The sequence below is a fragment of the Bos mutus genome, chromosome 22, assembly GCF_027580195.1.
Source record: "Bos mutus isolate GX-2022 chromosome 22, NWIPB_WYAK_1.1, whole genome shotgun sequence".
Lineage (NCBI taxonomy): Eukaryota > Metazoa > Chordata > Mammalia > Artiodactyla > Bovidae > Bos > Bos mutus.
Genome location: NC_091638.1, coordinates 15118045 through 15133846, shown reverse-complemented (window position 1 = coordinate 15133846; position 15802 = coordinate 15118045). Strand labels below are relative to the sequence as shown.

At 47.3% G+C, this 15802-nt stretch overlaps 1 protein-coding gene across 1 annotated transcript in view; it reads right to left on the bottom strand.

Moving 5' to 3' along the window:
- Positions 1 to 2824: 2824 nt before the first annotated feature.
- The window catches only part of LOC138984626 (atypical chemokine receptor 2-like), a 48829-nt gene continuing 35851 nt past the window's right edge, over positions 2825 to 15802 (bottom strand). Inside the window, 2 exon segments of the mRNA XM_070359028.1 lie at positions 2825 to 10307; positions 10309 to 10783. Coding sequence (XP_070215129.1) covers positions 9602 to 10307; positions 10309 to 10783 — 1181 coding nt within the window. The 3' untranslated portion in view covers positions 2825 to 9601.

Genomic DNA, 15802 nt, shown 5'->3' with positions numbered 1-15802 from the left:
AGAGTTGACTCACTGGAAAAGATTCTGATGCTGGGAGGGATTGGGGGCAGGAGGAGAAGGGGATGACAGAGGATGAGATGGCTGGATGGCATCACTGACTCGATGGACGTGAGTCTGAGTGAACTCTGCGAGTTGGTGATGGACAGGGAGGCCTGGCATGCTGCGATTCGTGGGGTCGCAAAGAGTCGGACACGACTGAGTGACTGAACTGAACTGAACCCTTCCTCATGTGTGGCTTAAAATTAATCTTATTTGTGTGGTTTGTAATTTTTTTTTTAATTTAATGGCCATGCTACACAGCTTGCAAGATGTTAGTTCCCTGACCAGGGACTGAACTCACACCCCTGCAGTGGAAGCACAGAGTCTTAACTGCTAGACCACCAGGGAAGTTCCTTTTTTATTTTTTTTTAAAATGAGAGCTTCTCTTCAGTGGGCTTGCTTCTTCTATATTTAGCTAGTGTGTCCACTCTGGCTTTGAGCTCTCTTTACTTCTGTCACTTGAGGATTCCCTTGCTTTGGTTATTTTAAAAGTATTTTTTGGGAGAACAAGATGGTGGAGGAGTAGGTAGACATGGAGTACATCTCTCTCCACAGATTCATCAGGAATACACCTTCAGACACAGAAGATCTTGCAGAACAACAGCTGAGAGCAGGCGGAGGACCTGACCACTGGAAAAGAATATATAGAACCATGCAAAATGGAGCCACAGCCAGAGAAATCAACTTTTCTGACTACAGACTACACTACAAAGCTACAATCATCAAGACAGTATGGTACTGGCATAAAAACAGAAATATAGACAATTGGAACAAGATAGAAAACACAGAGATAAACCCACACACCTGTAGCTACCATACTTTTGACAAAGGAGGCCAGAATATGCAATGGGGTGAAGGCAGTCTCTTCAATAAGTGGTGCTGGAAAAACTGGACAGCTACATGTAAAGGAATGAAATTAAAACACTTCCTAACACCATACACAGAATGTATTAAAGACCTAATTGTAAGACAAGAAAGTATAAAACTGTTAGAAGAAAACATAGTCAGAATCCTCTATGATGTAAGTCACAGAAAAATCCTCTATGACTCACCTCCTAGTGTAATGGATATAAAAACAAAAATAAACAAATGGGACATAATTAAACTTTAAAGCTTTTTCATAGCAAAAGAAACTATAAAGGTGAAAAGACAACCCTCAGAATGGGAGAAAGTAATAGCAAATGAAACAAGTAACAAAGGATTAATTTCTAAAATATACAAGCAGCTCATACAAGTCAATACCAGAAAAACAAATAACCCAGTCAAAAAGTGGGAAAAAGACCTAAACAGATATTTTCCCAAAGACATAAGATAGATAATAAATACATGAAAAGATGCTCAACATTGTTCATTATTAGAGAAATGCAAATCAAAACTACAATGAGATATCACCTCACACGAGTCAGAATGGCCATCACCAAAAAACCTACAGACAATAAATGCTGGAGAGGGTGTGGAGAAAAGGGAACACTCTTGGACTGTTGGTGGGAATGCAAATCGATACAGCCACTATGGAAGACAGTCGGAGATTCCTTTAAAAATTAGGAATAAAATCACTATGTGACTCAGCAATCGCACTTCTAGGCATATACCCTGAGGAAACCAAAACCGAAAAAGACACGTATACCCCAATGTTCACTGCAGCACTATTTAGAATAGCTAGGACATGGAAGCAACCTAGATGTCTATCAACAGATGAAAGGATAAAGAAGCTGTGGTACATATACACAATGGAATGTTGCATGTGTGCATACTAAGTCACTTCAATCGTGTCTGACTCTTTGGGACCCTATGGAATGTAGCCTGCCAGGTTCCTCTGTCCATGGGATTCTCCAGGCAAGAATACTGGAGTGGGTTGCCATGCCCTCCTCCAGGAGATCTTCCCCACCCAGGGATCAAACTCGAATCTCCTAGGGCTCCTGCATCTCCTGCATTGCAGGCAGATTCTTTACCACTGAGCCATCAGGGAAGCCCATGGTGAAATATTCCTCAGCCATAAAAAGGGATATGTTTGAGTCAGTCCTGACGAGGCAGATGAACCCAGAGCCTATTATACGGAGTGAAGTAGGTCAGAAAGAGAAAAACAAATATCATATACTAACGTATATGGACGGAGAAGGCAATGGCACCCCACTCCAGTACTCTTCCCTGGAATATCCCATGGATGGAGGAGCCTGGTAGGCTGCAGTCCATGGGGTCACGAAGAGTTGGACACGACTGAGCGACTTCACTTTCGCTTTTCACTTTCCTGCATTGGAGAAGGAAATGGCATCCCACTCCAGTGTTCTTGCCTGGAGAATCCCAGGGATGGGGGAGCCTGGTGGCTGCCGTCTATGGGGTCACACAGAGTCGGACACGACTGAAGCGACTTAGCAGCAGCAGCAGCAGCAACGTATATGGAACACAGAAAGATGGTACCGATGAAATTACTTGAAGGGCAGCAATGTGGAGACACAGACATAGAGAGCAGACTGATGGACACTGCGGGGGTGGAGGAAAAAGGAGAGCATGGGATATATGGGCTATATGGAGAGAGTAACACGGAAACATACATTACCATATGCAAAATAGATAGCCAGTGGGAATTTGCTGTATGACTCTGAGAACTCAAACCGGGGCTCTGTAACAACCTAGAGGGGTGTGGTGGGGAGGGAGATGAGAGGGAGATTAAAGAGGGAGGAGACATAGGTATGCCTGTGGCTGATTCACGTTAATGTTTGGCAGAAACCAACACAATACTGTAAAGCAATTACCCTTCAGGTAAAAGTGAATTTATTTTTTAAATATTTTATGTATAAATACTTAGGTTTATGTCAATAATTTCATTTGTAAATATTCAATATGTTAAAAATATTTTATCTCCTCCTTCTAGATTTGCAGCAGAAAGGTATGAACCACCATGTTGATAGACTCAGAACCTATAAACCTACTAATTCCTCAGTTTTACCATCTTCAAAATGATATTAATAATTGTGCCCATTTCATGGGGTTCTCGTGAGGCTTAAACGTGATCATTCAGGCAGAGCAGTTCAAGCTCTATGAAGAATGCCCAGGACATAGGAGGCACTCAGCACACATTCGCTTAAATTACTGCTTTGCCCAGAAGTGAGTTCACCACCTTCCAAATCAGCCTCTTTTCCTCTATCTAACTGAACACCCACCACTAGCTACTCGGTCTCCTAAGACTGAACTGTAAGACATCGCAGACCCCTTCCTTGCAGCCCCATCACCACCCCAGGTGGCTCTACCTCCACACTGATGTCCTCAGGTCCCATTAAAATACACACATGATAAAAATATAATACTCTTTTAAAAAAATTAATACAAATGAAATATATATATGAAACAACCTCACGAAGTATACAAACATATGCTATGAAGGAGTACAAAGAGGTGAAAGGCAGGTAAGAGACAGGCAGAGGACTCACGACGGTGGCCGCCTGGGTAGGAGAAGCCAGCGACACGGGATGGAGCAGGTCACTGTTTAAGGTCAAGTTCCCCTGGACAGCAGTTTCCCAGGTTTTAGTTGTACTGTTAAGCGTAATTTTTAAAAGAAAGCCTCACATGAACCAGTGTAAAAAACCCTGTCATGAACCAAGGATTATGCTCAGTCCTGTTCTGTGTTCTACAAGGAGAGAAACTTCATGTTCAACACATTAAATTGTTCACCGATGGAGAGAGGAAGGAGATAAAAAAGAATTTGTTGGCCAAACAGGCACCCATGTGCAGTCACCAGAATAAGGCCTGTAGGCTGGTAATGGTAATGGGCCACAAACCCCGAAATACAAATCAACTCTACCTTGTTCCTCTGCATTTTAGTTTTTATTCTTTCAGGGGAGGAGGAACTGTACTGCATGGTTTGTGAAATCTTAGTTCCCTGACCAGGGATCAAACCTGGGCATTCAGCAGTGAGAATGCTGAGTCCTAACCACCAGATCACCAGCAAATTCCCTGTTTCTTATCCTATGGTTGTAAATGAGGTTTAACTTTTTAATGTGTTCAGTGCCAGTCTGTATTTCTTCTGTGCATGATTTATTGTTTTAATGGGTGGGATTCTCATTTTACAAGAGGTTTTCTATAGTAAGATTTTAGCTTTTTGCAGATATACTGGAAATACTGTTCCCAGTCCTTTCTGGTAGAAATTTTGTATGTTATTTTTTCTTCCAGGTAGAATTTTGAAGGAAATGTTGATTCAGGTCCTCAGCTGACTCTTCCAGTATCCATGACACTGTGACCCATTGATGGAAATACACATTCTGCGGAGGCTGAACCTCTCCCAGGAGTCTTCCTACTCCTTGAGCCTCTGCCCCACCCTTGGGCTTCTGTCAACTGGCCTCTGGGCCAGAGATTGGGGAAAGATAAACGCCCTATCCCCACCCCAAGGCCTCAGCCTGGGCGGCTTTAACTAGGGCTGGGCTCTGCTCCTGACTGGACTTGAGAACTGGGCCCTGTGCCTTCATTCCTGGTCTTCCACTCCCTTCCTGTGCATCTGAGGTCTCCTGTGTGTGAGCCCCTGACTTTCCTGGGCAGCAGTCATGACATCCTCCGGCACATGGCTGGTTTGTGAGTCTGAGTTGCTGGGGTTGGGAGGAGGGACTGCCCTTCTGTACGTGGGCCTAATTAGGGTTTTCAGTCAGGAAGTTGTTGTTATTTAGTCGCTAAGTCATGCCCAACTCTTTTTGAGGCCCCGTGCACTGTAGTCCACCAGGCTTCTTTGTCCATGGGATTTCCTAGGCAAGAATACTGGAGTGGGTTGCTATTTCCTTTTCCAAGGGGTCTTCCTGACCCAGGGATTGGATTTGCGTCTTCTGCATTGGCAGGTGAATTCTTTACCACTGAGCCACCAGGGAAGCCCAGTCAGGAGTTACCACTAATTAAATAACAGCTCTTCTAGTCTGTCAGCACTGACCTTGATCCTGATCTGGCTTCTCAAAGTCCCTGTCTTTTACTTTAATAAACAACCAAATCTGATGATTGTTTTGATCAAAGCCAGAGGTCAGGGTCAGCATGCCCCAGCTGGACGAGATCACCTTTACAAGGCTCCCTTTACCTGGAACGCTCCATTCTTTTTCTCTGGGGGCTACAAGCCTCCTGATCTTTCACCCTGGGACTCTTTCCACATTCTTTTAACCTCTGGGGCCACAACCCCTCCTGTCCCTTCATCAATAATACCAACAAAGATGACAACAGCAATAAGCATTCCTGTACTCACATGACAACTGGCCAGGCATCTTCTTATCAACTGTGGTAGTCCTATAAGGCAAACCAGGAAGGACCCACCAGCCCCGCTTAACCCAGGAGCAAAGTAACTTCAGCACAGTTACACAGGAAGTCACTGGCTGAACTGCATCTGGATCCAAGGGCTTCATCCTCAGCAACAGTACCGTGGCCCTAGCCCCATCTCATTCTCTGCCTCTCTTCTGCCCTGTCTAGCAGTTATCAAAAGGACCCACTTGAGAGAGGTATGATTTTGAGCTCAGGAGGTCTTGGTTGACCGGGGTTCACCCTCACTGGCTAGTCTTATCTTTGTAGATTCCACCATTAATCACCTGAAGGCTTTATGGAGCCTCCTTGGGAAACACCTTCTCTATGGTCAATGGAGTGGCCTCCCCAAATATCCACATCCTAATCCCTGAAACCTGTGGATATGTTCCTTTATACGTAAGAGTGACATGACAGATGTGGTTAAGGACCCTGAGCTAGGGAGAATACCCTAGATTATCCAGGTGGGGCCACTGTAACCACAAGGGTCCTTTATAGGGGAGGTAGGATCTTCCTGGGTCGGGAAGATCTCCTGGAGGAGGGCATGGCAACCCCCTCTAGCAATCTTGCCTGGAGAATCCCCATGGACCGAGGAGCCTGGCGGGCTACAGTCCATGGGGTCACAAAGAGTCGGACATGACTGAGTTACTTTATTAAGCACAGGAGTGTCCGAAGCAGAGAAGGGAATGTGACTATGGAAACAGGTCAGAGGGACTGGGTTCCAAGACAGGGGGTGCAGGTAGCCTCTAAAGGCTAGAAGAGGCAGGGACCAAATCCTCCCTGAGCCTCTGAAAGGAACATGGTCCTGATGACCCATTTTAAGACTTCTGACCTCCAGAACTTTAAGATCGTACATCTGTGCTGTTTTAAGCCACTGAATTTGTGGTACTCTGACACGGTGGCAATAGGGTCACTTCCTGTGACCCTCGAGTGCCCTCTGAATCTCAGACTGAGAGAGTGAGACTGCATGGTGTCTACCTCCTCCAGCTTACAGGTGGGGAAATGGAGACTCACTGAACAGGAACTACTTGTGCAAAGCATACAGTGAATCATCAGAGGCTGTGTTGAGCCATGGACCCCATGTTTCTGACTGCCCTTCATGTCTCTGTTACCCCACTCCTAACTGTCCCTCAGGCTTGACCATTTAAAGGCATAACACTTTGCATTCATATAGAGACAAAAATTTATGGAACAGAAAATAACATGTGTCATGTTGAAGGTTTACAGGAACATCTGAGCAATCCCATGTGGATAATTGCAAGAACAAAGGATTACCCTGTCCCCACCAGGGTCTGGCTGACACCCAGATGTCTGCAACATCCAGTCACACCCACTCCCCTTGGGGTGTAAAAAAAAGCCTGAATTCTAACTTAGGAAAGATGGTTCTTTGGGATATGAGTTGACCGTCTTCTTGGTCTGCAGGCTTTCTGAATAAAGTTTCTATTCCTTTGTCCCCTGTTGTGTGCAGCAGCAGCACAAGCTCAGACTCGCTAACAGAACTGGTGATACCCTTTTCCCCCAGCTCCCTTTTTTAACATGAACCAAACTTGAATTTGAGGGTGAGCTTCTGATAGTGGGGCTTCTGGCCTCATCAAGGGGTGGCAGAGGAGATTCTAAGTCTGCCATACGCTGGGCCTGGCTTGTACTGGCTGGCGAGAGTCAGTGACGCAACATGCGGGAGGCCTGCAGCAAACGATCATGGAATTAACCAGCTCCACCTTCAGTGATAAGTCAGTAGCTTGAAACGGGTTACAGTGGGAACGTTTATACCACGGCAAAGGCCGCATACTGGGCCTTCCCCTCCCTCGCTCGCCACTGCTGAGTTGGTTGTTAAACTTTTACCAGGACCCCGATCTGGACCCCATGGAGCCCGGCCAGACCTGCCTGTCTTGCTGTCTCCCTGTCTGTGTCACCTCCTTGTCCCCCTTTCACATCAGCCCCACAGCTGCCCTCCTCCCCAGCCGAGGGCCCTGGAGGTCACGGTCACATGCAGGCCCCTGCCAGGCCCCCAGAGCACTCCCATGCTGTGTGCTGCCTACAGTGCAGCTGAGACCAGTGAACAAACAAACAAGATCAAACGTGACCCCAAGAGGCCACACCAGCTTTCATAATATAAAACAAAGAGTAACACTGGAGATCACTTCAAGTGGACACTAATTCTGCTGGCTCCCCTGGAAAAGGATTTGGAAATTATAACCTTTAAAAAGGCCACCTTAATGCTCCCCTCCCAGAAGCCTGCCTGGGCCGCTAGCCTGGTGAAACCCCCTTCCCAGCCCCCCGAGCACTCACAGAAGGTTGCTCCTCAGCCTCAAATCCACCTCCCCAGATTCACAGTCGCCGTGTGAGGATCACCTGCCTCCTCTGCTGGACTGGGGATTCCCAGAGGTTGGAACTCCCCGGCACAGGCTAGCATCTGAGAGGTACTCAACAAATGACCATGGAATTAATTAGCATAGTCAGGCCTCTCTCTCTCCCTACTCTGCCTCTTTTCCTGGCCTGCTTCCTCCCTCCGCCACTGGTGCCCTGCATACAACGGAGCCAAAAGCCTCCTTTCTTGAGTTATTAATACTTCCTCAGCCTGGGCAAGCCCTGCCTCAGTGACCTTGGGAGCCAGTGACCATGGAGGATGACCAGCCCACAGCCCCCACTATTTCCACTGCAGCCGAGTTCAAGGCCAATTCCAGCTCCCTGTGACCTCCCTGTGACCACCACACACACCTCTCCCCCACCCCCTCCCCTCTCTCAGAAGTCTCCTCTGACTGCTTTGAGAGGACAGTGGTAGAGATGGAGTCCCAAGGTCTGGACTCATCTTGGCTCAGCTAGCAATAGGACCTCTGCCCCCACCCGATGATAACTCCAGCATTTCCAGCCTGCCTTCCTGGCTCAGCTGTGGTTGGAAAAGCTGAGGCTGGTGTTGTGAAGTGACTCACACTCTGACTGCAGTGTCAGGCTGTGGAAAGTGCCCTGGGGTTGGGGAACTGGTAACTGCACTGGGATCTCTATTTTCTTCCTCCTGGGTTCGGCAAAACATCAGATATTAAACTCTATTCTACATATAACCACCAGAGCAACAACAACAACAATACCCACCACTTACATAGCACTTACCGTGGGCCAAGCTCTGTTCTCAGAACCTTACATGTATTCATTCATTTCAGCCTTGCAATACCACTCGGATACTACTGCTATCTCTATTTTGCCTTTGAGTAAACTGAGAGAACATTCCTGAGGTCACACAGTTAGTAAGTAGGGGAGTGGGGATTTGAACCCAGGCCCAGAGTCTGGGCTAGCTCATTAAAAGACAGGGGTGAAGGCTGGAGACTAGAAATGGAAAAGTGGTAGGAGACCACGCTGCCATGGCTCAGGATGCCTGAATGGAAGGCTGCTTGTGGGGCTGACGGTATGTGAATGAAAAACAGGAAAAGCAACTGGGAGCCACATAAGGACAAGAGGGAAAAGGTCCAGGGCCATGGGAATGGCACGCAGGGAGAGAATTCAGGAAAGACTAGCTCAGGTCTGACCAGCTCAGGGTCAGACCTCAGTGGAGAGGTCTCCTCTCCACTGCACAGTGTGGGATGCCTTTAGGCTTAAACCTTCAGGCCCTGCAGCCACAAGACAAGGTCAGGGCTTTATCCAGAGCCCTTGAATTCCACGAGGCTGTTTTCTCATCATAAAATAAACAAGACTTACGGCAAAGACAAGGGATTCCGTGGGATTAAATGTGGTACAGCTATTATAGCAGCTAACACCATGGACACTTGACAGTGTGCTGGGCGCAGGAACAAGGAGCTTCACATACATTAACCTATTTAATCCTAATATTAACTTATAGAAATTAAACATGATTATTAGTCCTGTTTTATAGCTATGAATACTGAGGCACAGAGACTAGGGAACTGGCCCAAGAGCAAGTGAGTAGCACACCAGAAACTAAAATCCAAAATTCATGCCTGTTTTTTTTGGACCATGCAGCATCGCTTAGCTCCCTGATGGGGGGCTGAACCCATGCCCTTGGCAGTGAAGGTGCAGCGTCTTAACCACTGGACTGCCAGAGAATTTGCCAGAGTCCATATTTCTAAAACCAAAAATTACATTCCCTCTCAAAGAAAACAACAAGTGAGTGGTAGTCCCACCCACCCCCAACTTCATCATCAAGTTTTATGTGTGTTACGGTACACACTAACCTCATAAAGACTTTTTGAGACAAGCACTATTATTATTTCCATTTTACAAATGACGAACTGAGGCTCAGGGAGGGAGAGTAACAATCGCAAAGACACACAGCAAGTATACCACAGGATTAGGAATCAAGTCTCAGCAGTCCGCTTGAGATCGAGAGCCTTGTCGGGGAGCTCTCAGGCGGCCTCTCCCCGAGGTCACTCATGCACATTACATCTTCCTGGACCGTGAGCCCGCTACTCTCAGAATAGCTGGACGGCAGGGCCTGTTGCCTTCTGAGCACAGTGGCCAGGAAAGCCTTGAGGTACTGGCGGAAGCGGTGGCTGGAGAAGGCGTAGAGGATGGGGGTGAAGCAGCAGTGCAGGAAGGCGATGCTCTCCGTCACCTGCAGCGCATAGTCCAGGTGCTGGCTGACCCTGCAGTCCCCAAAGACTTGCAGGTCCAGCAGCGAGTGCAGGAACAAGGTGAGATTGTACGGGAACCACAGCACAAAGAAGGCCACCACCAGAGCTACGGCCATCCTCAGGGCCCGCCTCTGGCCCGGGGGCCTCAGACTCACCAGCACAGAGCCAATGCGGGAGTAGAAGAAGATCATGGCAAGGAGGGGGAGGAGAAACCCCAGGAGGTTCTGCTGGAAGCGGAGGAAGAGCTTCCAGATGGTCCCATGTCCCCCAAAATCTGCATAGCACTCCCACATGCCCGGGGAGTTCTCATGCGTCCTCACAAAGACCATGTCAGGAATGGAGACAGCCAGGGCCATGGCCCACACACTGGCTGCAAGCAACAGGCTCTTGGCTCGGGTCCTCAGTCGGTGGTAGGGCGGCGCAGACAATCTCCAGGTACTTGTCCAGGCTCATGCAGCTGATGAAGAAGATGCCACTGTAGAAGTTCACGGTATAGAGGGTGCTCACCACCTTGCATAAGACGCTCCCAAAGACCCAATGCCATGCCACAGAGATGCCCCAGAAGGGCAGTGTCACCACAAACAGGAGGTTGGAGATGGCCAGGTTCAGCAGATAGGTCTCGGTCATCCGTCTTCGAGGCACGAACCGGAGCAAGACCGCTAGGAGGAGGAGGTTTCCAACCAGGCCCAGCACAAAGATCAGGCTGTAGAAGACAGGTAGAAAGACTCTGCCAAATGACAGCACCTCGTCCTTCCTGCACAGCATGAAGATCATGTCCTCCAGGTAGTACTCATAGTCATAGAAGGAGCTGCTGTTCTCAGAACTGGCCACCTTGGTGGTGGGCGGCAGAGGGGAGGCGGTGGTGGCCATGGTGGGAGGACGCACCCAGTCCTGGAGCTCTGCGGGCCAGAGAGCAGTGTGAGCCACAGGAGACGGATCCAGGCCTTCCCGCCCTCTCTCCAAACCCACTGGAGCCCCTTTTCTGGGCTGGCCAATAGACTCTCCACATTTACACCAGTACCTGTGGGCTAGCGACTAGGAGTACAAGTGCGGGCAGCCCAAGGCTACCCCGTGATACTGCGGTCATCTTGGGTAGGTGACGTAACCTCAGGTGTTCTCACAGTATTCACTTCTCTTCTTTATTTTATCCCTCATCGTTTATAAAGACTGATACAGTCATTTGTGTCTTCTTTATTATTGAGGGATACCGATTCACCTGGGCTTCCCAGGTGGCACAAGTGGTAAAGAACCCACCTGCCAATGCAGGCAGACATAAGATACGTGAGTTTGATCCCTGGGTTGGGACAACCCCCTGGAGGAGGGCAGGGCAATATTCTTGCCTAAAGAATCCCATGGACAGAGGAGCCTGGCAGCTTGCAGTCTATAGGGTTGCACAGAGTTGGACACGACTGAAGTGACTCAGCACACACCAGTTCACCTATTTATTGAGTCTGTATACCCTTCCTCACGTGTGGCTTAAAATTCTTCTTCTTTGTGTGACTTATAATTTTCACTTTAAGGTCACACTGCATGGTGTGGGAGATCTCAGTTCCTTGACCGGAGACTGAAACCACACCCTTGTAGTGGAAGCACAGAGTCTTAACCACTGGACTACTGGAGAAGTCCCAATTTTTTTTTTTTTCTTTTTTTCCAATTTTTTTTAAAAAAGAGCTTCTCTTCAGTGGGCTTGCTTCTTCTGTAAATAGCTAGTGTGCCCACTCTGGCTTTGAGCTCCCTTTACTTCTGTCACTTGAGGATTTCCCTTGCTTTGGTTATTTTAAAAGTATTTTTTGGGATAACAAGATGGCGGAGGAGCAGGTGGACGTGGAGTACTTCTCTCTCCACGGATTCATCAGGAATACACCTTCAGACACAAAAGATCTTGCAAAACACCAGCTGAGAGCAGACAGGAGTACCTGACCACTGGAAGAAAATATATAGAACCACGCAAAACTCGGTAGGATGAAGGAAGTAGGGGGGAAAGAGGAGAGTGAGCAGGACTGGACCTGCACCTGGGGGTAGAGGAACTGAAATAGGGGTCAGAGCCTCACATCGGGGCAACTGTGTAGGACAGAAGAGAAGCATTTAAGGCTGTTGGAGAGCGAAGTAGCTGAGCTGTGACAGCGTGAATGGAATAGAATCACACAGACAATCCTTGCTGCAGCCATACATACCCTGGACAGGGATGCAAGTCCCCTAGGAAGTACAGGGGCTGGGAGTTGGAACGTAGGGATTGGAGAGCAATCCCAAGGCAAGGTCTGCTGTTGACTGTGAGGAGACGGACCAATGGGGCGTGAAGGAGGAGATCTCAAGGGGAAATCCCTGTGGAGGAAAACCAGGCAACCATGGAGCCAAGGTGATACTGCAGAGTTACGTGCAGGGGATGGAGCCATCACTGAAGTCTCTCTCTCCCCACATGCCAGCAGTGACAGCTGAACAGAGAAGCTCCAGAGAGGCTGGCCTTTTAAGTGCCTGATGCACCAAGCAACAGGAAAGGACCAGCCAAATAGGCTCTCTGACCGCCTGCTGCCGGAGGCTAGAAAAAGACTATGATAGGGCCATAGCTCTCAGAGTTCTTCTAGGTCTTCATAGAATTGATCAACTTCAGCTTCTTGGGCATCAGTGGTTGGGGCATAGACTTGGATTCCTGTGATGTTGAATGGTTCTGCCTTGGAATCATATCATATTTGAGACTGCACCCAAGTACTGTATTTTGGACTCTTTTGTTGACTATGAGGGCTACTCCATTTCTCCTATAGGATTCTTGGCCACAGCAGTAGATATAATGGTTATATGAATTAAATTCACCCATTCCCATCCATTTTAGTTCACGGATTCCTAAGATATCAATGTTTACTCTTGCCATCTCCTGCTTGACCATGTCCAGTTTACCTTGATTCATGGACCTAACATTTCAGGTTCCTATGCAATACTGTTCTTTACAGCATCAGATTTTACTTTCATCATCAGACACATCCACAACCAAGCTTCAGTTTCAGCTCTGGCCCAGCCACTTCATTCTTTCTGGAGCTATTAGTAGTAGTTCTCCACTCTTCCCCAGGAGCATATTGAACACCTTCCGATCTGGGGGGCGGGGGGGGATGACTCATCTTTTGGGGTCAAGTCTTTCTGCCTTTTAAACATTTCATGGAGTTCTCTTGGCTAGTATACTGGCGTGGTTTGCCATTCCCCCCTCCATTTTGTCAGAACTCTCCATGACCCAACTGTCTTGGGTGGCCCTACACGGCATGGCTGATAGCTTCATTGAGTTACACAAGCCCCTTCAACATGACAAAGCAGTGAACCTTGAAGGAGAGATCTAGAAAACCTCAGAACTAACAAAAAAAAAAAAAAGATATCCTATTCAACATAGGGGATTGGAATGCAAAAGTAGGATATCAAGAGATACCTAGAGTAACAGGCAAGTTTGACCTTGGAGAACAAAATGAAGCAGGGCAAAGGCTGCAAACACCCTTTTTCAACAACACAAGAGATGACTTTACACATGGATGTCACCAAATGGTCAATGCCAAAATCTCTTTTGGTATTTGGTCAAAACCAAAGAATGATTACGTTCTCTATAGCCGAAGATAGAGAAGCTGTATGCTGCTGCTGCTGCTAAGCCACTTCAGTCATATCCGACTCTGAGCGACCCCAGAGATGGCAGCCCACCAGGCTCCCTCGTCCCTGGGATTCCCCAGGCAAGAACACTGAAGTGGGTTGCCATTTCCTTCTCCAATGCATGAAAGTGAAAAGTGAAAGTGAAGTCGCTCAGTCGTATCCAACTAAAAGCGACCCCATGGACTGCAAGCTACCAGGCTCCTCCATCCATGGGATCTTCCAGGCAAGAGTACTGGAGTCGGGTGCCATTTCCTTCTCCAAGGAGAAGCTGTATACAGTTAGCAAATACAAGACCTGCAGCTGACTGTGGCAAATCATCAGCTCCTCATAGCAAAATTCAGGCTTAAACTAAAGAAAGCAGTGAAAACCACTAAGCCAGTCAGGTACAACTTAAATTCCCTATGAATATACAGTGAAGGCGACAATTTTTTTTTGTGTGTGAAGGTGACAAATTTAAGGTTTTAGATCTAGTAAACAAAGTGCCTGAAGAACTATGGACGGAGGTCCATAATATTGTACAGGAGGTAGCAAACAAAGCCATCCCAAAGAAAAAGAAATGCAAGAAGGCAAAGCGGTCGTCTGAGAAGGCTTTACAAATAGCTGACAAAAGAAGAGAAGTGAAAAGCAAGGGAGAAAGGGAAAGGTACCTCCAACTAAATGCAGAGCTCCAAAGAACAGAAAGGAGAAATGAGAAGGCCTTCCTCAATGAACAATGCAGAGAAATAGAGGAAAACAAGAGAAAAGATAAGATGAGAGGTCTCTTCAAGAAAATTGGAAATATCAAAGGACAATTTCATCCAAAGATGAGCACAATAAATGGCAGAAATGGTAAAAAACCTAACAGAAGCAGAAAAGATCAAGAAGAAATGGAAAGAAGAGGTATACAGAAAAGATGTTAATGACTGGGATAACGACAGTGGAGTAGTCTCTCACTCAGAGCCAGACATTCTGGAGTATGAAATCAAGGGGGCCTTAGGAAGCACTGCTGTCAATAAAGCTAGTGGAGGTGATGGAATTCCAGCAGAGCTATTTAAATCCTAAAAGATAATGCTATCAAAGTGTTGCACTCAATATTCCAGCAAATTTGGAAAATCCAGCAGTGGCCACAGGACTGGAAAAGGTTAATCCTCATCCCAAATTCCAAGAAGGGCAGTACTAAAGAATGTTCAAACCACTGGAAAATTGCACTCATCTCCCATGCTAATAAGGTTATGCTCAAAATCCTCCAAGTTAGACTACAATAGTACGTGAACCAAGAACTTCCAGATGTTCATGCTGGGTTTAGAAAAGGCAGAGAAACCAGACATCAAATTGCCAATATTTGCTGGATCATAGACAAAGCAAGGGAATTCCAGAAAAACATCTATCTCTGTTTCACTGACTATGGTAAAGCCTTTGACTGTATGGATCATAACAAACTGTGGAGGCATGGGAATACCAGAACATCTTACCTGTCTCCTGAGAAATCTGTATGCGGGTCAAGAAGCAACAGTTAGAACCCTGTATGGAACAACTGACTGGTTCAGGACTGAGAAAGGAATACAAGACTGTTTATTGTCACCCTGTTTATTTAACTTAAAACGCTGAGCACATCAGGTAACATTCCCAAGGACACACAGCGAGTGTACTGCAGGATTAGAAATCAAGTCCCGGAAGCTGGCTCAAGATCTGGAGGCTCGAACCATGCAGTGGGAGCTGCTGTGAGCCCTCTCAGACTCACAGAATCGACAGTTGCCCTCTGCATGGCCCCCCTTGAGAAGCATGGCATTTGGGTTCATAGCAATGTATAAAACACAATGAAAACAATGCAACCCAGTCCTGACAGTTACGGGAAGCTTTCTTATACCCTAGCGCTTGCAGGTCCTCCTGGCCTCCCTGTGAGAAGGGGAGCAGGTATGCCCTCCCTGGTTTCACAGGAAGCCCAGGGCCATACCACAAGCCAGGCACGTTTGACCCTAGAGCCCTCAACACTGAGTCCTGGACCACTGCACACACGATCCCTCTTTGTTTTTCTAATATGCATTTTTCCTGATTACCAAAGTAATATATGCTCAATGTAAAATGTGAAAATAGAAGAAAAAATAGAAAAGAGACTAAAAATCTCTCCCTAATCCTACCCTGCCCCCTCTAAAGTAACCCTTGGGAACATGCTGGTATACCTTTTCTTTTCCATGCCCAGAGTCCCCATCTGCCTCACTGATCTTTCCTGGGTGTGAGATTCACCTGCTGGCTTCCTGGCTGGAAGAGTGGCCTTGCCCAGTCCCCATGGAGTAGGGGGCCCCTTGCAGCCACCTGAT